A 23,375-nucleotide genomic window follows, 5' to 3' on the forward strand; every position below is an offset into this window, starting at 1 on the left:
TCTAAGATATTCCGTGGAGTTTCAGGTCATTCCGAGAACTTTTGTTTTCTGCACATAAAACAACACCATGGCAATTCTGCTGAAAACAGCGTCAGTCCGGGTTAGTTCCATTCAAATCATACAAGCTAGAGTCCAAAATAAGGGCAAAAGTGTTTGGAAAAGTAGATACGACGGAGACGTATTAGCAACCCATTATTTTCTATTCTCATATGTATTCTTCTATTTTTTTTCCACCTCCACTACCCTCCTCCACTCTAGCCATGTTGTTCTCCTTTACCGAAACATCAACAATCATGATATTCTTGTCAGTTTTCTCCTTACTTGACTCAGACACCTCCTTAGGAAAGGAAAGTTGCTTTACTGTTGTTGTGTTACTGTTATCACCATGTTGTGCACCACTGATCTTAGTTTTTAGTAGACTTGTCACTTCTCCGTCCTCATCCCACTGCTCTTTGCACTATTCCTTGAGATGGTGTCATACTTCTTCCACGTGGGGGCATCACTCCCTCTCCACCACTCCTCTTTCCAAAGTTATACAAACTTTGGTCCCCTAGTTGTCAGCACCTCCTCTCCCCTACCCGCACTAATATTCCTACTCCCACTACTTCCTTTCCCGTCATTCCACGCCCCTTGCTCTAACATCTCCCCTCTTTATTACCTCCTATGCCCGCATCCACGGACCGAGTTATGGTGCCTTGCGCTTTGTCGGCTTGATCTTACATTTTTTATCATTATAACCAATGACCTCGCATGTGTAATAGAAGTTAGGCATGTATTCATACTCAAATCTACCCTACAATAGCTTCTCCTTCTTTTTCTTGTCATCCATGCCATCCTCTGCCATGTTCGTTGTTCTCTCTTCCTCCCTATTTAGCGATAAACCCCTCATAAAGAGGCACTATAATATTGAGCTTGACCTTCACCCGTAGGAACTTGCCCGCCGCTTTGCCATCATGTCCCACGTCCACATCAACCAGTTCATGGAAATCCTTGCCGATCAGTTCACCAGTAGCACGATTCATCGACACCAGCGACAACCCAAACACACGTATCCACGTCGAAATGATGTTAAACTCATATTCCTTCATTGTTTTGTGTGGATCAAACTCCTTCATTATGAGCAAATCCTCCTCGAATCACCACAACCCATCCTAAGGCCCTTCTCCACCCCAATGCCTGCCGGAACATGAACATGAAAGCACTTTGACCTAGTTCCTTGCATCCTAGACCCTTAATCGGGCACCAAATCCTCCCCAAAGTATGTTCGACCACACCTGCATGCGTAGGTCTCCCCGAGAAGAGCTTTCCCACAGCTTGCGGGTCATCCGACGCCCACTCAAACACCTTACCCTTCTCCGTTGCACTGATCTTCAAACCCTTTTGCTTCGCCGCCGACAACAGCCCCTCTACTTCCTCCATCCTTCCAACCCTACTTCTCAACCACCTCTAAATCTATGTATTACGACCGTGCTCCCCAGTCAACACAGAAGGCTTTGATGGTGAAGGGACAGACGACGGGAGGGTTGTAGAAGGATCACCACAGCGTGGGAGTCCCTGGAAGACACGATCAACGTGAGCGACGACTGCACAGGCTAGCGACGGACGTACCCCAGACGAGATCGATCGCCTCCTAAATCATCCTTCTGCGATTTACACTAACCGTCACGGCGTCACCTAAGGGTCGTTGTTTGAAACTTTAGTACATACTTGGACATGGGTATTTTTTTTAAGACAAACTTGGACATGAGTTGAAGTGCGATGAAGCACAATGAGCTTGAAAGGCGTGGCAAAAAATTGCGTGAGGTAAAAGGAAGCGAGAAACGATCTCCATCCCTAAAACCCAAATCAACCGCGCACGAAGGTGCCAGGGTTTAAGCCCAGCCCCAAGTCGGCGTGCCCCCTCGCCCAGCCCCCCCATTCCCTCCTGCGTTGGCGGCGGCGCCACATCCCCCATTCCCCATGTCCTCCCATCCCTTCCCCGCCGCCTCCAGTTGATGCTCTCCGCCCCAACTCCGGCCGCCGAGACAGCCATCTGCCCGCCGTCGCCGCCGCCTCCTCCTCCCGTCCTCCTACCCACCAAAGCCCCAGCCCTCATGTGGCGCCGCCTACCCTCCCGCCGCCTCGCCTCCGCCCTCCTCTCCGCCTCCGCGCCGCAGCTCCCCCCTCCTCCTCTCCACCGCCTACTGCTTCCAGCCCCCGCTGCTGCCCCCGGAATCCTCCCTCCGGCGCGCCTCCTGTGGGGGCAGCCACCCTCGCGATTCGCGTCGTCCTCCGCTGCGGCCGCCGAGGCCGTCTCCTCCGAGGAGGTGGACGAGCCGCACCACGCGCCCGAGGAGATTGTCCGCTTGGGCCCCAATACAAAGCTGCCTGTGGCCGAGGCTGCAGCTGCAGGTCAGGCGGGGAAGAAGGAGCGGAGGAGGGGGCGCGGGCAGGGGAGGCAGCTGGCAGAGTTGGCGGCGGAGCATGGCATTGGATACTCCAAGTACGTCTCACTGCGCCAGCGGCAAATCCGGATCGAGACCGAGGCGTGGGAGCAGGCGGCTAAGGAGTACCGCGAGCTGCTCGCCGACATGTGCGAGCATAAGCTGGCGCCCAACCTGCCCTATGTCAAGTCACTCTTCCTTGGCTGGTTTGAGCCACTGAGGGACCAGATCATCGCTGAGCAGGAGCTTGTCAGCGAGCGTGGGACACGCGCCTCCCACGCCCCGTATTTTAACATGCTTCCCGCCGACATGATGGCCGTTATCACCATGCACAAGCTCATGGGGCTGCTTATGACTGGCAGTGGCGATGGAAGCGTCCGTGTGATCCAGGCCGCTTGCCAGATTGGTGAAGCAGTTGAGCATGAGGTGTGTTGGCTCGTGGGTGGCACTTGAGCTTCTTTTTTTCCAGTTGTGCAGTTGCACACCGAAATGGTTGCCACATCAAAATGAATTAGCAGTGGTGGTTCTTACTAATCTCAAGTGACCACTAGGTTGACACTGCTGGTGGTTGAGATCATTGATTTTTTATCAATTAAGGTCGAAAAATGACGTTTTTAGTAATAGCTTCTCTTAGATTTATAATAATTTAGTGCTATGGACCATTATTCATTAGAGGGTGTGACATGATTGAAATTACCAATTTATGTTTTCATTCGTATAGGTATGGCATTATGTAAGGCTGAATATATTCTCTGATGAACTCTGGGTTATTGAAACACTGTAGGTTAGGTACGTCTGGAGCTAAAATACATTTAAGTGATATTAATATTTCGTTACATTTGAAAGTAAGGTACCCTTTGAAGAGATTATGTAAATGTAGTTGAAATGGGTCAAAATATATACATGACTTGATTGACTAAAGGCCTACTCATGAGCCTTGGAATGATTTAAGGTTAGGCATCATTACTGTTATTGGTAGTGGTTTGACATGTCGTAACAGAAAACTGCACTTATCTTTGTTTTTCTTCTCTAACTGGGAACGGTGTATGTGCTTTCCTGATGTCAAGTATTTTTCTGGAACGTCAATAATCTAAGTATAAATTTTGAACTATTTTCGTACATATGTTTGACATTGTGCCATAAAAGAGGTGCCTTTATTTCTTGGGGACGGAAAGGGATACCTTTGTCAGCTGCTATTTCCTTGCATATCTTTGGCGTTTCCATTGATTTTCAGTCAATTGTTAACCTGGCATTTATTTCTTTTGTTGCACCAGTTATGGTGACAACGGTTAATGGGATACGTTAGTATACATTGCTAACGAGTAATTGTAATGTTTTTCCTCTTTTCCTTGACCAGGTTCGAATCCACAAATTTCTAGAGAAGACAAAGAAAAAGAACACTAAAGAAGTAGATAAAGTAGTAGAAGCAGTGGATGCAGATATTGCCAAAGAACAAGAGCGTTTACGAAAGAAAGTCACTGATCTGATGAAAAAGCAGAAGATACGGCAAGTCAGGCATTTAGTGAAGAAGCAAGATAGCACCAGGCCATGGGGTCAAGATGCTCATGCAAAAGTATGCACCTTTTTAATTATTCGGTGATATATGTTTTACTTCTTCAACTAATGACATATTTATATTATCTTTTGCCGTTTTGTAGGTTGGCAGCCGTTTGATTGAGCTATTTATTGAAACGGCCCATATACAACCACCTGCTAGTCAGTCTGGAGATAGTACACCTGAAATCCGACCTGCTTTCACACATGAAATGAGAACTGTGGCAAGAGAACAACAGTAATCATGTCAACTCTTACTTAATAGTCCCTCCGTCCCAAAATAAGTGTCGCTGACTTTGTACAACTTTGTACTAAAGCTGTACTAAATCTAACGACACTTATTTTGTGACGTAGGGAGTACCTTCTTACCATCCCCCCCCCCCCCCCCCCCCCCCCCCCCCCCCCCCCCCCCCCCCCCCCCCCCCCCCCCCCCCCCCCCCCCCCCCCCCCCCCCCCCCCCCCCCCCCCCCCCCCCCCCAAAAAAAATGCTTCTCTGTTCTAACTTATGCTTTCTTTCACGCCTTGTACTTAAATAGGAAAAGTCGACGATATGGTGTGATCAAGTGCGATCCACTGGTTCGGCAAGGCCTGGATAGAACAGTGAGTCACTGAGTTGTTCCTTCTGTCACACGTGCAATGATTTTCTTCATCAGAACATTCTTTCCAGAATATTGCATTCCCTGATCCTTCCTTTCCTGTGACAGGCAAAGCATATGGTCATACCTTACATGCCCATGTTGATTCCGCCGATCAATTGGACTGGGTTGGTACTGCTTATCCATGTTCCTCACAATTATTTGCATATATGTTGCTAGATAGCTTGGCTGTTCTTCAAGTGTGTTAGGTTACATCATAGTAGCTGTGTGTAATCACAAATCTGAATGGTCCCCTTCTCGATTATTTCAGTGTGTTGTGGTTCATAAGAGTGGATGCTGCTCTGTTGGATTATTACTAATATAATGGTTCCGAGTAGCAAAATTATCCCTAATTTTGAGTACATCATGCCTGGAAGTTACTAGTGGCACCCATGTTATCCCTAATTTTGAGTAGCAAAGTTATCCCAGTAAATGCTATGGGAACTAACTAATAGCAATTTCAGATATGACAAGGGTGCACATTTATTTTTGCCATCCTACGTGATGCGCACCCATGGAGCTAGGCAACAAAGGGAGGCTGTAAAAAAGGCTCCAAAGGAACAGATGCAAACAATTTTTGAGGTATTATTTTGCCTCATGTTTATATCATCTTTGCAGATTAGATGGATAGTTATGATTGAAATACGTTTTCAAGATCACATGCATGGATCTCTTTTTAGCACACTTGATGCAGATAGCTGTTCCTCTTGTTAATATGCTGTTTGCACATTGGCATGCTGATGGCTGTTCTTGCTAAGCATCTTTGTCTATGTGATATAATCGTTTGATGCCTTCTTGGTTTCAGGCCTTAGATAATCTTGGGAGCACCAAGTGGAGGGTCAACAAAAAAGTTCTTAGTATTGTTGACAGAATTTGGTCCAGTGGTGGCCGACTTGCTGACTTGGTTGATCGTGCTGACGTGAGTTGCCATCTTTTTGTCTCTGGATTTCATCTTATGAAGACTATGGCATTCTTGTTTTATATGCTAACTTTTCTTTTCATGTACTGTAGGTTTCCCTACCGGAGAAGCCTGACACTGAAGATGAAGCTGAGCTGAAGAAGTGGAGGTGGAGCATGAGGTCAGCCAAGAAGGAAAACAGTGAAAGGCATTCTCAGAGATGTGATGTTGAGCTTAAACTTGCCGTAAGCGACTATAAGGGTTCTAGTCGGACATCATTTACTCAATTTTTACTCTTCATCTAATGTACCCTTGTTGGTAACAGGTAGCTCGCAAAATGAAGGAAGAAGCGGGGTTTTACTATCCACACAACCTTGATTTTAGAGGCCGTGCTTACCCAATGCATCCTTACCTGAATCACTTGGGTTCAGATCTTTGTCGTGGAGTGTTGGAGTTTTCTGAAGGTCGACCACTTGGTGAATCAGGCTTGCGCTGGCTGAAGATACACCTAGCAAATTTATATGGTGGAGGTGTAGACAAGTTATCATACGATGGCCGGATTGCATTTACTGAGAATCACCTGGATGACATATTTGACTCAGCTAATAGGCCTCTTGAAGGCAAGCGATGGTGGCTTGAGGCAGAGGATCCATTCCAATGCCTGGCAGTTTGCATGGATCTTAATGAAGCTTTAAGAAGCCCCTCTCCAGAAACAGTGATCTCACATATTCCTGTGCACCAGGTACTGATATTTTGTCCATGGTATATCATTTTTCTTCTAATAATCTCATTTATTTCCTGCAATAATTGTCATGTTTAGTTAAGTTTTCCGTGTAGCTTTGCTAGGCTAGGAAAAATTAGCCATGTTTGTTTCTCGTGCCTTGAAGTATAAGACAACAGCATGCTTTGACAGCTTCCAGAAAAGTATAACTAATTCCAAACATATTTGTAGTTTGATCTATTTTTGGGCATTGCCTGACAAAATGATGTATAAATAAACCTTGAATACATTGTTTATCTCGAGGGCAAGGAATTTCTTGTGCATATGAGCTAGTTTTCTTGGCAAGATCTGCGCAAATAAACATTCTGAAGTTCTGCTAAACATGTCACGGGCTCATGGCATAGCAGCAGCTGCATTGAGTATAGGAAGGACATGCAAGTTCAGTCCAAAGAAGGACGTACCTATTTGTTGAGAGTTTGGTTCTGTTTTGATAGAAAATGCTTTACTTGAAGTTGTAATATGTTAGGATTGAGTTATTTGATTTATTTAGGCACTTTGTCTCAAACAGGGATGGTAATCTCTTAAAAAACAAGCAAAAATGAACCAAACTACTAATACATTTGGATGTAATATTGGGAGCCAATGGCGTTTAAAATGGTAAACAGCTGTTAGCATTAACTTCAGCCGTCTGTGTTCATTTTGATTACATAATGTTGTAACAATAAAAATATATACTTTATAGGAGATCTAAAATATGATTAGTAGCATGGACACGGATTATGAGCTTTCCTGAAGAAAAAACCGAACATTATTTTTAAGTTTGAATAGAAAATCCAGAAAAAGCATAAATTTACATGTGGCATGTACTCTGTGCTTGTATTTTGTTTTGGTGAGAAACATGTTCATTTGTGTTCTGCAGAGAATGAAGAGAAACATGCCTGTCTACCATTTTCTTTTGTAGCTGCACAAAATGCATATTTTTTGTACAATCTTTTGTAACTGCGCATAGTATTCACACATGCACATGTGTGTTCTCCTTTCAGAAATTTTTGAAATGTTATGTGTGCTATATGTTGTAATATGTAACTAAAACATTAAACATTTACGCAAGAGTATCTGGTGCTGTTGCTAAACCATGTAATTGCCCACCTAACCTTGTATAGTAAGTCTAGGTGTTCCGTTATGTGCTTATGCTGGAGCAGAATTATGATAATTATGTTTTCTTTTTCAGGATGGTTCTTGTAATGGCCTGCAGCACTATGCAGCTCTTGGAAGGGATAAGGTCAGTTCATATTTTTATTAATTACGCTGTTGCTTTATCAACATTCTTTTTTGGCATGGGGAATATTTAATATTTGGCCAGTGCAGTATGTAATTATTTCTTTCATCAATTTCATGCAGCTGGGTGCAGTTGCTGTTAACTTAGTTTCCGGGGAGAAACCTGCAGATGTTTACTCTGGAATAGCTGCCAGGTAGAGGTCATTCTGTCTTGAACGTAGTGTCGATGGGCAGACTCAACATTCCTTTTTAACTTCAGCCTATCTAGTTACTGAGCAATCTTATTCCGATGACTTATAATTCACAGCAATTGTGGTCCGAAAAATTTACTTTCTCATAAAAGTACCAGTCGTGGATGGAGTCAAACTTCAAAGTACCTATATATGCTCATATTTATACGCGTTCCTGAAATGAATTTGGGTAGGCAACAGATTGGATACAAATTCAAACAAGCTTAAACTGTCAGTTCATGTGTGTATTTATGAAATTATTGGGTCCTGCTTGGTATCTTTAATATCGCAGTGCCTTGTCAACAAGCCATTTAACTGTTCAGATCTAGATTTAAGTCAGGGTCCAATTTATCCATCTTGACATGTGCCTGGTGTAATATCTTCTTCAACTTGTGATCTGGAGTTACATTTTTAGTACTTGTGATCCAGGGTGGTGGAAATTATGAAGAGAGATGCACAAAAAGATCCAGCTAAAGATGCTGATGCAGCACGTGCTCGTTTGTTAGTTGATCAGGTGTTGTTTTTTAGCCAGTCTTTATAAATATTCTTTTACCTTGTATGATGAAAATACTGTGTTCAAGATTGTTTTTTATGTGATCGACTCTCTACCTCCAAGTTATACATACCTGTACCAAAGCTGAGACCTGGTAAAAATCTACAGCTGATGTTATGCTAAAATCAGCAGTTCTACCTAGAGTTACAATATTTTCTGTAACATTTACCAGTCTAGCTATCTGTGATAATGCGTACTAAAAGCCTAACCAATTGAAGAGTAACATATTCTTTAAAATGTTAGAGCAACGCCTACTTTTTCTCAGCATAGCACAAATTGTAAAATCATGTGGAAACTCCTGGGATTAGTACAAACCTAGCTCAGTTATTATGCTATACTCCCTCCGTCCTTCAAAGAGTGTACTTCCAACTTTCTTGGGAAGTCAAACTTTTTAATGTTTGACTGTATTTATACAATAATACACAAATATTTATGCCGTCAAATTAGTAGCATTCGATTCATGATATAATATATTTTCATCATATATCTATTTGGTTTCACAAATATTGATATATTTTTGCACAAACTCGGTCAAACTTTCAAATAGGTTGACTCTCCAACAAAGTTGGAAGTACACTCTTTCAAGGACGGAGGGAGTAGATGAAGTTTATTTGAAACATCACTTTAGAAAGCACATATATATTGAGTTGGTATATAAGCATGCTGACTAATTGGGCTGTCATAAGATTAATGTTTACCTAATGTGCTGAATAAAGTTTGTGTTAGCTATTCTACATGATTTGATTTCTGTAATTGCTTTTAGTTGATATCTCATAGACTCGCCAATAATACAGGTAAATTATGTAAAGTTTTATGTGCTTATTTGTGAAATGTACAGGTGGATAGGAAATTGGTAAAACAAACAGTGATGACATCTGTCTATGGTGTGACTTACGTTGGAGCACGTGAACAAATAAAAAGAAGATTAAAGGAGAGGGGGGTCATTGCTGATGACTCGGAACTTTTTGGTGCATCATGCTATGCTGCTAAGGTGGAATGCTTTATTCATTGAAGTTTTTGTTTCTTCATCTAACATGTACACCTTGAACTGAACCACCTTCTTTTTGTTTCTTCTTTTCAATTCTGGATAGGTCACGCTGACAGCACTTGGTGAGATGTTCGAAGCTGCTCGTAGTATCATGACCTGGCTAGGAGACTGTGCCAAGGTATCATCTGCAGTATCATGTCTGTTCTGTCTGAATAGCGTGCGATCCACTTCAATATCATTTTTTATCTGCTTCAAAGTACGAGTATTATACTGCTATTTTTGTTTGGCAATCATGGATTTGCTATTGAATGAAGCTCCAAAATGTGATCTGTTGTCTTGTGGTTTAATTTCTATAAGAAAATAGTTAGTAATTATGAATTTCTTCCTTTTCAATTTTTTGGGGGCATGCTAAAAAGAAAACATTGGCTGGGTATCTTAAACTTTGTTTTCGTTGGCATCCTGTGAGTGCCCCAACAGATAGAATGTTCCTTTTTTTTGTCTATACTCATGTAACTCATTACAGAGGTACGTATCCTTCGTTACAAAGAGCCAGTTTGTGGTTGCAGTGCTTTTCTATTCAGTGCTGTATTTTGTGAGTTAGGGGAGTCTTAACCAATTTTCGTAGGATTATACTGTTTTATATCTGAATAAATGATGCTGTCAGCTAACTACAAGCCCACCACACTTATTAACGGAAATAAACGAGTGCTTTCAGAAAGGCAGCGCCATGCACAGCGGAGACTGAGAAGGAAAACTTAAAATGAAAAATAAGAAAAATAAGATCAAATAAAACCTCAAATACTATCATAACTATTGACCTACAACTTGAGATTACATCTGAAGATTAAGTACTGTTTGTCAAGGCAAACTCCTAAGGCCATCTTTTAGTTACATTCTTCCTTCATAGTCATGCTGTCCTGCCTTGTCCTTTTGAATTCTGTTCCTAAATAGATTGGCCTTTATAACCATGGGTATTGAGCAGTGGCTTGTATGACAGGTTATAGCTTGTGAAAATGAACCTGTGAGATGGACGACCCCTCTGGGACTTCCAGTTGTTCAACCATATCGCAAACTAGGGAGGCATCTTGTACGTATTTCAGTATAATTGTTTCCTCACTTTCTCTTGATTACTGCCGCCACATTTTTTAAGAGGAATTTAACATGTGCATAACAATGCGATATTCTTGATGTTCTCCTTGTAGATTAAAACTTCGTTACAAGTCCTGACCCTTCAACGAGAAACCGACAAGGTATGCCCTCTTTACATGGATATATGTTGAGTGCATCTTATTGACAATGGGGTATTGACTGCTGATCAGTTTCATGCCACTGGCTGCTGAATGGTAGTTGGGCAGGAAGTGGGTAATTGAATTTTGCTTGCATACTTGTGCATCACATTGTTTCGCTGAACATATTTTCCTCATCGCAGCACTGCCACTGCATCACATTGTTTCGCTGAACATATTTTCCTCATCACAGCGCTGCCACTGTTATAATGTACCATCAACCATACGTTTCGAATCTGATAGATCTGTTGAGTATACTAATTGAACGTGTATCTTTCGACCAGGTTATGGTGAAGCGGCAGAGGACAGCTTTCCCTCCAAACTTTGTACACTCCCTTGATGGCTCTCATATGATGATGACTGCTGTTGCTTGCAAAAAGCAAGGCCTATATTTTGCAGGTCGGTATTCTCTTTACTATCTGCCAGAGTATTTGTGGGGATACTTGGCTGCGTCTGTGTATTTTACTATTAGCATTTATGTATATTTAAAATCAATGCAGGAGTTCATGATTCATATTGGACCCACGCTTGTGATGTTGATACAATGAACAAGATACTTCGGGAAAAGTTTGTGGAACTGTATGATGCGCCTATTTTAGAAAATGTATGTATTTTGTCATCTCAGTTATTTGCATGCATATTTTTGGCATGTATTTGCACATGTATTTGACAATCACTCTTTCTCGTGCGATATATTTTTATTTGAAAGTTGCAGCATATGCTTTTTCTCCTGTACTTATTACAACATTCTTAGTTTCGTGATGTGTTTGATTTTGCCTGGTGATTGTTGAGTACACTTAGAAGTGTTTCCCTTGTCCACCGGTGCTTCTAAAGTTGAGCGTGCATGCATTTAATAGCTATAACCTAAACCACTGTCTATTGTTGTTATTTATTGATTTATATCCTCTTTGTCTGCATAATTTGCTGTTGTGCTCTGTTTCCATGCTTTACCATAGCACATGAGCTTGCTGTTCTATGTGTTATTTTCGTAATTGTTCAATAACAAATGTCATAACTCATGACAGACTATGCATTCAGTTTGTTAACACAGTATATTTGATGCAGCTCTTGGAGAGCTTTGAGACATCTTTCCCTAAATTAAAATTCCCACCGTTGCCAGAGAGGGGAAATTTTGATATGAAGGATGTCCTCCAGTCTACGTATTTCTTCAACTAGCATGATTGCAGCGGGCATATTGTCCTATTTTTCGCTCAGCTGCCCAGCTGCGGCCCTGCACAAATCTCAAGTTCCGTCGAAGTACATGAGTGACTGACTCAGATGATGAAGCTAATTCTTTTGCTGATTGACCTGCCAACCTGTGGACAACTCGCATGAAGATAATCCCACAAGACTGGATTTACAGATGTACACAGAAGATGCTCTTGCTTTGCTGCAGAATTTCATGGTTTCAACATCGCCAGCCATAAGCAAGGTGCATTACTACTGCCAAGGAGCTGGCAATAAACAGAGCTGGCCTGGAGGAGATTGAAGAAAGTGACAGTCAAAATAAGTGGAAACCATGACCAAGAAGCACTTGCTGCGGAGCTTTTTTCCGAGTTTGTGATAATAGTGTAGTTTTTATCTGTGCCCGTTTTCCCCCTTTCTTAAGGCTCACGCGTAGCACGCTCACTCGCAAATCACCAGTTTCCTGTAAATGTAATTATATGTAATTTTTGGCCTCTTCCCTAACCTATCATTTTTTCTCTTGTTTTACTTAATTTATAGTGGGGAATCTGATGGGTGCAAAACAATATTCTCGACAATTGATTCATATCATCACTGTGGTTGTAAGATATTATTCTATAGTAATAAAGTGAAATAGTCGTTTTCCTCTTTATTTCAGGTGGGTTTTGGAGCTGGTCTCACCCCCTTTCTATCTGTGATATTGATGCCATGCGTTTTCAACTGTTTGGACGTTTCAGGTTCAAGTTTTAGTATTACTGATTGGACTGGTATGGCATCGACCACGTCTTGGCACTGTTATGATGATGTGGTTGAAGGAGAAGGCAAGAAAAATACTCAAGTGGGAGGCAATGGTATATGATTTTTGAGCTAACACCTGCCTTATGAAAAATTAAGTTTGCCAACCTTCTTGTCAAGGTTTCACTGTCTCTATACGACGACGGGAGTATTGGTGAGCAAATAAATACATTGTAGTGATGGATGTTGTGGTCTAATACCACTAGATTAAAGGTGTAATGATGACTGGCGGGATCTTGATGTTTTTCATGGCACGAGACCTTTGGCAACAACATGCAAACATAGAGTCGCCGTAATGTGGCCTCCATATTTTTTTTTACTTTTGTTTGTTCTTTTTTTTTCAATTGCTTCAAATTTGCAAGTCAATTTAAGGTACATCTAATTGAACCAAACCAGTTCAAATCATCATCAAACATGATAAACTTATATTAGTAGCCAAAAGTTTATGCAACTTGAAATGTCTGTTAAGCGACATTTTTAAAATATGCAATGCTATTCAACATTGCAACATATTACTAGCTACGGCACTGCCGCCGTCAATGCCTTATAGTCACCATCCTCCTTGTCGCGGCGGTGCGCCTCCTCTTCGAGTTGGAAGAACTGCAACACGAAGATGACTGGGTCCTCGGACTTTGGCCTAGGGACGACGAGGCCAGTGGAGTTGATGGGGACGACGTCGTTGACGTGTACGATGTCGCCTGAGGCGCCAGTTCAATGTTGCCCGCTGCCACTGTAGCCGGCAGAGGCCCCGTGTTCTCGTCACGGTAGCCACAACGAGAGAAGGAAGCGTTGGCTGCCATGACTAGTGCGCCGCGGGGGGAGTTTGCATCACGGTGCGCCATGTCTAGGACGGAAGGTTCAGCCAATAGGTTGCGTCCTTTCAACGCGATGACATTGCAGCGGAGAAGGGAGGAGACGATGAGAAGGCGAAGGCGGTGGCTGGGGTTTATGTGATGGGGATGCCTCACCGTCGAAGATGAAGCCGCGTGGCGGCCATCCGAACGGCCACCTCGGGAATCTGAGGGAGCGGGTGCGCCACTAATGGGCGGGTAATTATCAGTCACGTCATTCCACTCACGGTGATTATCATGCGCTGTGGTGCGTGTATGGCCGGCACGCTGCTTAAATCCAGGCACCGACGCGAGGAAGAAGAAACTGAGACTCCCCTCCTGCCTGGACTTGGTTTCACTTGCTAGCATATGCTTAAAATCTGGCTATGTCAAAACATAGATGGAGTTTTCTCTATGATGTCGAGTTAGTTTCACTTGCGTGGCAAGGTAGAGGCAACAACTGGGTCAGTTGTAAGAGGGACCAAAGTTGACAAGGGAGGATGTCGTAAATAGAGATTCGAAGGTTTGGAATGTATCTAGAGATTTGGCTTTTGATAGGAACAAATGGTAGTTAGGTACCACAAGCTTAATTACTTTCCTATACTTAGTTTACTTGTATTTTCTTTCTTCTCTTTCGAGTTTCATAGATTTCTGTTGGGTTTCATCTCTACTCTTGTTAGTTTGACCCTGAGATTTTTAAAAGATTTTTTTTAGGATTCTAGTCCTTCAATTTTCTCCCATGCAGGGTTGTTTAATTCATAGGAATACAACTCGACTTTTTCTGCACTAGATTACGGAGAGTTCTCATCAACCCTATACTCTTGCAAAGAATCCTATGCTTGTCATTCTAATTGTTTTACCGAAAAAAGAGGTCATTATCTTCTTTATGTGTTGTAAAGTAGTTCAAAGTTCATATACAACAGACTTTTTTCCTTTTCCTCACAAGCGACTAGGGCAAAGTTCTTCTTCCCTTCAAGCTCCATTGGCTAGTCCATGGATTCTCCTCCCTCTACCTACCATTTCGGCGGCTGGTGGCGGTGAGGGGAATTCCGATGCCTCGGCTTTGGCTACTTTAAGTTAGGTTTTTTAGTCCCCCCCAAACAAAAAAGGGGGGGGGGTAGCCCTTGCATGGGCGGCTCTCGCACGGATGGCAACGCTTCATCTTCGAGTTGCTCTTTCGGGCTTCGATCCTCCTTGAACATGTTTGTTAGGACAAAGTCGACAGAGGTCCGGTGTAAATTCATGTCGTCTCGTTGGGGCGGCAAGGTTAGGGTTTCTCTCATGCACGCGCGACATGCAGGAAGACTTCCTAGTTGTCATCGACAAGGTCAGATCGGCTCTAGTATGGGAGCGGTGACAGTGGCGCGTCGCCATCTCGTTCTACCGGCGGTAGTAGTCGTTCAATAGTCCATGGACCTCAATGTAATTTTATTCTGCCTTGGGTGTTTTGTACTTCCATGAACTTTTATAATAGAGTCGGTTATTCTGGGGAAAATATACGACATGCCTTCCCTTGTTAGCATATTTTCTTCCATTGTTTATAAAACAAAAGGCACGCATTAACTTTGGAGGGCATTTAGATTTTCTAAAAGATGCTCATGATCCGAAAGGTGGAAATGGAGCCTGGGCTACAATTAGAGCTTCTAGGAAAAAATCCTCCAAAAAAATGAAGAAAAAGAATACATGTACATATAAAGTTTTATCAGCAGTATATCTTTTCAGCTGTGTTGTACACAAATAAAATATGTGGATCAAAATAGAGTAGTCTTTTTCTTTTAGAGCCATGCAGAAGTGTTGTATGTGTATATTCATTAAGAAACAAGATGACACAACACAAAAAAAAGACGGCTCATACAATGCTATAGAGATTCGACTCAATGGACAAACCTAACTGACAAAATGATCATCAACCTCGGAAAGTTGGCGGTCCGAAAGGAGATGGCGACCAAACCCAACCTAGACTAAAGGCAAAGTTACGATGTAAGGAATTGAAGCGAGAAACCGTCAACTGCAAAAACTTTTTTTTTTGAAAGAAAAGGTAGGTCGTGTTCTACCTTATGCATTCAAAATAGGCCGGAGCCCGAGACACCAAAGTCATTTTACATGAAGACGATGTGAGCGCCGCACAGAGTGTGCAGTAGGCCAGCGCTAGGCCTGAAAAAGAAAGCAAGGAAAACAAGAAAAGAAGAAAAGAAGGCTGGGGGAGTTCTGTGCAACTATCCTTGCACCATTACATTAGCCCAAGAAGTTAGAAGTTCTCTTGCATTTCCTCCTGGTGCTCGCCGCCCTCAGAGCATGAGCAGCTCGATAACCTCAGTAAGAATCTTCCTGGCCGTCTAGAGATTGTTGAAGATTTGTGCATTCCTGGCATGCCAAAGCGCCACTGCACCAGCTGCAAAGAAAACATGCCAAAGCGCGCCATATGCCTCCCCCGCTACTCCAGAGGCCAGGAAGTCTGCTGCAGTTTCAGTGGAGCTTACCGAATCCAGGAGGCCGACCTTGGCCTAAAAACCTTAGGCAAGTTTGCATCTGAGTAAGATATGATGCATGGTCTCGGCTGCTGGACATAGATCACATACGTTGTGTTTTACAATCCTTGTCCATTGCTTCCTTAGCATGTTGCCCCGAGTATTGTGCCTGTCCTTGAGGGCCAGCCATAGAAAGACGTGGTGTCTTTTGGGTATGATTCGGTCCCAGATGTAAGGGGCCGAGGGGCAGTTCATGCCTCTGAAAGTGAGCAGCTTGTAAAAGTATGTTGTTGAGAGCTTGTTATCAAACGCCACCGGCCTCCTGATGTCTGATCTATCAGAACTCGGTGAGATGCTGCTCAGTGGGCCGTTTAGTGTCTCCAGCTCTCGCAACGCCGTGTAGGAGAAATTAGGGTGTAGTTGCATCATCCAGTGACCATTGACGTATTGCGAGGCGACAGTGCAAAACTTGGATTTGGAAAAGGTGAAAAGTGTCAGAAAGGAGTGAATGAGCTGGCCACCCTCCACCCAAAGATCAAACCAGAATGATAATGTCGTGCCATCCCCAAGATCACACCTTGTGGACTGTATGACTAGCTGTAGATAGGATTTGAGGCAGCGCCAGATAGCAGTGTCTGCATTGTGCACTGTAACAGGTATTTCCTTTCGACAGTATGTTGATGCAAACCATTGGTAGTATGGAACATTATTGAATTGCAGTATTCTCGTCATTACCTTGCATATCATTGCCCTATTATGTGCAGCAAGGTCATGTACTCCCAGGCCTCCATTCAACTGCAAAACTTAGAACACAGCCGCAAACAATACATCCCAAACTCGACATCCATGATAACGAGGACAACAACGGGATTACAAACATTACAGGGACAACTCGGCCACAACCCTCAAGCCAAACCACTTGCAAAAGAATATGTCCGACATCACCGAGCGACGAGGCCACCTGCCCAACACTGTCGGACCTGCCTCCACCCAGTCCATAGAAGAGGGACCGTAGATGAGTCAGCAAGAGGTGGATGCGCCGGTCCAGTGGAGCCAGGCCGGACTTTTTCTCAAAACTATATATAAAGCAACGATCAACAACATTTTGGTGCAAACACATGCCACCACAACACACATCCAAAGCAGGATACATAGGCACTCATCGCAAGAACACCACCCCTAGCACTACAAGAGCAACCGGGAACACACCACTGCAAAGAAATGAAGCCGCATATGACGAACCGTGGGCTCCAAAGCGACGCCTTCAGGAAGGATACGGCGCCGGACCGCCGCCATCTCCTGATCTGAGGATCAGAGTTTTCCCTGGATCAACACGACGGGCAATGACAGCCGCGACGACGCCTTCAAGAAGAGAACGAGCTACGCCGCCACCGGTCCGTTCGAAGATAGAACATGTTTCCACCCCGGCCAACACTCATCGCCACCGAACACCACACCCCGGCTACCACGCTGCCCACACGGCCATGGCCACCGGGCAGCATCAAGCCATGCCCTCTGCCCATGAGCAGCGCGCTACCACCACCAGGGTTGCCGCCCCGGCATTCAAGACCTTGACACCATCTCACCCGAGATCCGCCGCTACCCCAACCAAAGAAAATACATATTAGTGATTTTCAATAAGTTCTTACGGCCAAATTACGTTACTCGACGTGGTCATACTATAACCCACCGCAAATCAATACAAAGTGGTCATGGATGGAGCGGTCGAGAAGCTCATTGTGTAGTTTATTTTTGCGGGATTTGGGTCATTTTGCCATAGAGGTAGTGCTTCTTTGCAGTGACATTCAACGCGGTTGTTTAATACACTCGGTACCGTCACTGTATGTTCTAGAAAGAAGAAAAATCTTCATGAGAAGAAACAAGATCCATGTGTTTCGTCTTCAGGATTGTGGACGAGCAGGAAAAAGTACACATCCCTTGCACCAACTACACTACTTTAGTTTCGTTCAGTAGACTCACACCAACAGCTGTTGAGAGGCTCTCACCTTCTCTGCATATATAATATATCTACTCTCTCATACTCTCCTCCACTCACACATCTGCCTCTTGTAGCCTACGTTGGTCTTTCTGGATAACTAGTGTTCACAGACATATATGATGGTGAGAAGATAAGCACCCTTTGTTTGGGAATAGGAGGCACTGGGAACCTACTAGCTGCATGATTTTGACAGTGTTCTCTAGTTGTGCCGGCTGATCCGACAATGCCCTCGGCTGCCTCTTCATCATCCCCATCCTGCAGTGGTGCCTATGAGTAGCCAGCAGGTTGCCCTGATTTTCATTGCTGGATAGCTAACACGGCGGACACTAAGAGATCAGGTGGCTGTGGATCTGAACCGCGAAACAGAACTCAGGATGACTGAATCTCTTGAACCAGATGGCATATCAGTCAAGGGTGTGATCCTGCCGGTGCAATGCAAATGCCCCGGTGGAAAATATGCGGGCGATCATGTGGTTCCAAGGCCTTCAGTGGTACTGCACCATTTAGAAGCCTCTCATTTGTGAGTCAGATTGTCCGAAAAACAAGTGCAAGAAGGATTGTCTGGAGAATCTTTTACTTTTTTTAATGATTTGAAGAAATCTCACCGCGTGCACAACACGATGTACCATGGCAATTAGGCTAGGGTGGGATTTGGGTGGATAAGGTTAAGAGATGATTTAATTTGCATAGCATGAATGATTGTAATACCTGCTATTTGTAATGATGCAGAAGTGGCAGAAGCTAACATGCTCCACTAAGAACGTATTACTTGTACTAAATGACCTCCGTTTTCAGTTGTGTTGTCCACAACGTTTTGAGCCACAAATTTATCTTGCCGAATGCTAAGTAGACTACAAATAAATTTATTTTTAATAAGTTCTTACAGACATGAAGAGCCAAATTACTCCACCCGTCGTGATCTAGCCACCGCAAATTAAGTGCTCAGGGTTGGAACAGTCGAGAAGCCCATCATATAGAACTCGTTGTGGGGTTATGGGTTGTTGGTCATTTAAGGGAGGTAGTGCTTCTTTGGAGTAACATTCTACTCTCTCGCAAGTACAACTCTCTTAATCATTTTTTTGCGGTGATAATCATTTCTTACACGTGCTCGCAATCACATTCAAGTGATGCCCCTTGATTTCATCGGTTTTTGCCTGTGATTTATAAATAGCTTCAGCACAAAAGACAAAACTGTCTCTCCAACGCATAAATGGTTGTGAGTTTGCGCTTTCATCATCTTTGGTAATATCAGTTGTATAATATATAAGATGCTCGGTATAGTCACTGCCTGTTCTAGAAAAAGGAAAATATTTTCACTTGAAAAAACAAAATCCAGGTTTTTTTGTCTTCAGGATTGTGAGTGAGCAAGAAACAATTATCTAAAGTACACACATGTGCATATGTTACCCTAGGCCCCTTACACTGACTACACTACTTTAGCTTTGTTCAATAGATTCATACCAACCGCTGTTGTGAGGCTCTCGCCTTTGATCATCTTTCCCTGCATATATATCCACTCTCTGATGTTCTCCTCTCCTCACCCTTCTGCTTCTTGTTGCCTACGTTGGTCTTTCTGAGTAATACTCTTCTCAAACATACATATGTTTGCTTCGAGTCTACGAATTACATACGATGGTAGGAAAATAAACACATTTTGGAGGGCATTCAGATTTTCAAAAAGATGGCCATGATCCGAAACGTGCAAACGGAGCCTGGGCTACAATGAGCTCTTTTTAGGAAAAAAAACAGTTTTTAATCATCAATATTTTCGAAATGAATATATACGTTGACATATAAAGTTTTATCAGCAGTATATCTTTTCAACTGTGTTGTACGCAAATAAAATATGTGGATCAAAATAGAATAGCCTTTTCCTTTTTCAGCCACATATTTGTTGTTTTCTTTAGAACCAAGTAGAAGAGCTGGATGTGTATTCACTAAAAACGAAGATGATACAACGTCAAAAAAGACACGGCTCATACAATGCCATAGAGGTCCAACTTAACAAACAAACCTAACTAACAAAAGGAGGGGGAGACTTGTATGAGATCTAACCTTAGGTGAGATCAATGAGATCAATCTATTTGAAGACTTAAAACATGTTCAAAAATTCTGAAAATATTTGTAGACACACATTTTTGTTTGATGTACAACCTCAAAAAGTTTCAGCTCCTAATATAAAGTACACATAGAGAACCAAAAAAGACAAAATCAGATGTGAATAGTGCCAAATACTATTCACCCCAAGATGACACTATTCATAGTCGAATTTGTCTTTTTTGAATCTCTTACCGTAAACCGAGTTTGAAGCTAAATTTTTTTAAAGTTGTAAACATACCTTGCAGGTATGTTTTCAAAAAAATTCAGAATTTTTTGAATTGTCTGAATATGAAATTTTGGTGTTGATCCTATGTTATGACCGGTATATTAGGGGCTTAGCCCAGTGGGTTGTGGCCCAAGTTATCTTATCGTTATTAGGGGCTTAGTCCAATTATCTTATCATTATTAGGGTCATTTGTTTAGGAGTTAAGTAAATCTCTCTATATAAGGAGAGGAGATGTATCAATCTAATCAAACAAGAAGCAATCAGTATTTGCTCGGCTTCCCTTAGGGAGCTGGGAGACCTAACCCTAGGCGTCTCTTGCGCCACCACCGCCTCTTCTCCACCACGCAAGGACGGCGCCCAGCCGCAGGCCACCGCGCCCTCGGCCTCGTCTTCCTCCATCTTTCCCCTACAGTCTCCGCCCTAGAACCGGCAGAACCCTAACTCCTAACACCTTGGTATCAGGTAGCTCAGTTTCGATCATGTCTTCGCCGCTGCCCATCCCGTCGCTTCCGCTGCCGACCGTCACCACCGCGCCGCTGCCCTTGATGAAGCTATGTACCTAGGGTAGGGTCATGGACCTGTCCAAACTGCCCTACCCAAGGACATCTCTAGAAGAAATCACCTTTCAATTGACTTGTAAGTGTTCCACTCGACAGACTCGGAGACACTCGACCAAGAAGCGATCACTCGATCAAGACCAAACCACTCGACGGTCAGGAGACCTAAAGGCACTCCGCACGCTAACGGTCGATTATTAAGTAGCTTTTATGATCATCATAGAACTTTATTAAGGGCGTTACCAGTAACGCCCGACCTTAATGTATTTAAAACCCTGCATAACTGAGGGCCGGAGGGGTCCAGCGAACTCTATATAAGCCACCCCCCTCCTCAGTGTAAAGGGTTCGCACCCCTGTAATTCATACACGCATAATCCAGCCGACCACCTCCGGGCTCCGAGACGTAGGGCTATTACTTCCTCCGAGAAGGGCCTGAACTCGTAAACCTCGTGTGCTTACAACTTCTCCATAGCTAAGATCTTGCCTCTCCATACTTACCCCCCTACATTACTGTCAGACTTAGAACCACGACAGTTGGCGCCCACCGTGGGGCCGGTGTTTTAGCGATTTGTTGGAGGAGTTGCGATCTTTTCCGATCCGAATCATCATGGTTTCCGGAGGAGTTTTGGTGGAGGGCCGCGAGATCCGTCTCGGCGCGCTCACGTTCATCGTCGACGACTCCGCTTGGCTTCAGGAGGCTCCGCTCGACGTGGACGCGCTCCCTGTCCGCGGGGCAACGCACTTTAGCGCGTGCATCCGCGGCGTTCTCTTGCGGCAACCGTCGACCCCCTACCGGTCGGCTCCTGTGTTGTCCTCCCTCCCTGTTTCCCGCCAGCGCAAGCGCTCCGGTCGGTCGAGACTCCAGCGGTGGGTGAGACACACGGTGGCACGCCAGTCGGCCACCCCTCAAGTCATGGCGATCGAGCCCGACGAATCCCTCTACGGCCTGTTCGACCCGTCGACTGGCTCCGCAGAGACCGCATCCGAGTGCGACAACAGCAATCCGGCGGCGGAGGTTCTGATGGTCGATGGAACGCCCAGTCCTCCCGGTTTTCCCCGCACCGACGGAGGCGCAGGTGGAGGCGACCTGTCGCGTCCCCATGAGGAATATCTCCCCGAGCCTCTCACGTCGCTGCAGAGAGAAGAACTTCGTCGCCGGAACATGGATGCACTGCACACTCCCATCGTTGGAGAAACCCCCGAGGCTCGTGCCTTGGAGAACGCGCGCCTGGCAAACTTGGCCGAGCGCACTCGACTAGAAAACCTCCAGCGAGCACTCAACGAGCGTGCGCGACAACGGGTTCCGGAATCCAGTCGACGTCAGCTCTTTCCGCCCCCGCAGGTATATCGAACTCCGATTCAGAATTTAGCAGCTGCAGCCCGTATAGCAGAATCGATTCAGCCTTCCCAGTCGGAGGCTGGCAGAGGCTTGCTGCAGATCAGAGCGTTACTCCGGGCAGCAGAAGACCAGAATTCCGCTGTCTCTCAGTTGCGGAACAGGATTCATAGCAGATCCGTTGCTGCAGACACAATCCAGTCGGCTCATAGCCCAAGATCGCCCCCGAGGCATGAGGGACGTGGGGACCGGCATAATCAGTACGGGAACCGTGAGCAATATGATCACCGATTCGATCGTGACGATCGACGTCGAGTGCCCATCCCTCCCCCGAGGAGCGGGTCGTATGCGCCTCGACAGCAGGATGACAGGCGCCCTCGTAGTGTTGGGCGAAGGATTCCAGTCGACTCTAGGGAGCCAGGCTTTGATGCGAGATCCATTCTCGTTCAAGGTTTGGTCGACAGGAACAGAGCTCACCGAGAAGGTCATGACAGAGATGCACCTACCAGCAGCAGAGCACATGTTTCAGGGCCAGAGTGCTTTAGTAGAGCCATCAGGGCCGCTGTGATTCCTCCCAACTTCAGGTTGGTGACTGGAGTCAGTAAGTTCACTGGTGAGTCCAAGCCCGATACTTGGCTTGAAGACTACCTAGTGGCCGTCCAGATTGGCGGCGGCAATGATGAAGTGGCCATGAAGCACCTGCCTCTCATGTTGGAGGGCTCGGCCAGAGCATGGCTGAACCAGTTAGCACCCAGCAACATTTACACTTGGGAAGATCTCGCCCGAGTGTTTGTCACCACATTTGAAGGAACATGCAAGCGACCGGCAGGGCTGACTGAACTGCGGTCTTGCGTGCAGAAGCCGAATGAAACTTTGAAGGATTACATCCAGAGATGGATCACGTTACATCATACGGTAGATAATGTGCCTGACCACCAAGCAGTCTGTGCCTTCAAAGAAGGCGTTAAGTACAGAGAACTGAATCTGAAATTCGGTCGAACTGGAGATATCTCTGAATCGGATGATGGAGATTGCCACCAAGTACGCTAATGGTGAGGATGAGGATCGACTCAGGAGTGGCAAGCTCAAGTCAGTCGCTCAAGAAACCGGAGGAAATTCCAATCGGAAACAGAAGCGGAAAGCCGAGCCAGCTGCTCCTGGGGAAGCCTTGGCTGTAACTCAAGGAAAGTTTAAGGGGAAACCCAAAGGACCTTGGAACCCTAAGAAAGTTAAAGACCAGGACGGAAATGATGTGTTGGATTTGCCGTGTCTCGTCCACACCAAGAAAGATGAAGAGGGTAATTTCATTTACC

General features: G+C 44.6%; 1 protein-coding gene across 1 annotated transcript; it reads left to right on the plus strand.

Moving 5' to 3' along the window:
- The first annotated feature begins 1,885 nt into the window (after nucleotides 1-1,885).
- Nucleotides 1,886-12,403, plus strand: LOC125508930 (DNA-directed RNA polymerase 1B, mitochondrial-like). The gene is made up of 19 exons (XM_048673739.1): nucleotides 1,886-2,849; nucleotides 3,781-3,996; nucleotides 4,082-4,215; nucleotides 4,514-4,577; nucleotides 4,682-4,740; nucleotides 5,077-5,194; nucleotides 5,418-5,531; nucleotides 5,624-5,755; nucleotides 5,836-6,252; nucleotides 7,463-7,513; nucleotides 7,633-7,703; nucleotides 8,169-8,253; nucleotides 9,131-9,283; nucleotides 9,384-9,458; nucleotides 10,278-10,367; nucleotides 10,483-10,530; nucleotides 10,851-10,965; nucleotides 11,067-11,170; nucleotides 11,632-12,403. The coding sequence occupies exons 1-19, from the start codon at nucleotides 1,995-1,997 to the stop codon at nucleotides 11,740-11,742; spliced, it is 3,012 nt and encodes a 1,003-aa protein (XP_048529696.1). The 5' UTR covers nucleotides 1,886-1,994; the 3' UTR covers nucleotides 11,743-12,403.
- The last annotated feature ends 10,972 nt before the right edge of the window (nucleotides 12,404-23,375 follow it).

Source organism: Triticum urartu, chromosome 5 (genome assembly GCF_003073215.2).
Source record: "Triticum urartu cultivar G1812 chromosome 5, Tu2.1, whole genome shotgun sequence".
Classification (NCBI taxonomy): domain Eukaryota; kingdom Viridiplantae; phylum Streptophyta; class Magnoliopsida; order Poales; family Poaceae; genus Triticum; species Triticum urartu.

Excerpts from the sequence above, each read along its gene's own strand:
- LOC125508930 (XM_048673739.1), top strand. The coding sequence starts at position 1,995 with ATGCTCTCCGCCCCAACTCCGGCCGCCGAGACAGCCATCTGCCCGCCG. Across the intron at positions 4,578-4,681 it reads GGCAAGGCCTGGATAGAACA|GCAAAGCATATGGTCATACC; the intron begins GTGAGTCACTGA and ends TTCCTGTGACAG. Across the intron at positions 10,531-10,850 it reads TTCAACGAGAAACCGACAAG|GTTATGGTGAAGCGGCAGAG; the intron begins GTATGCCCTCTT and ends TCTTTCGACCAG.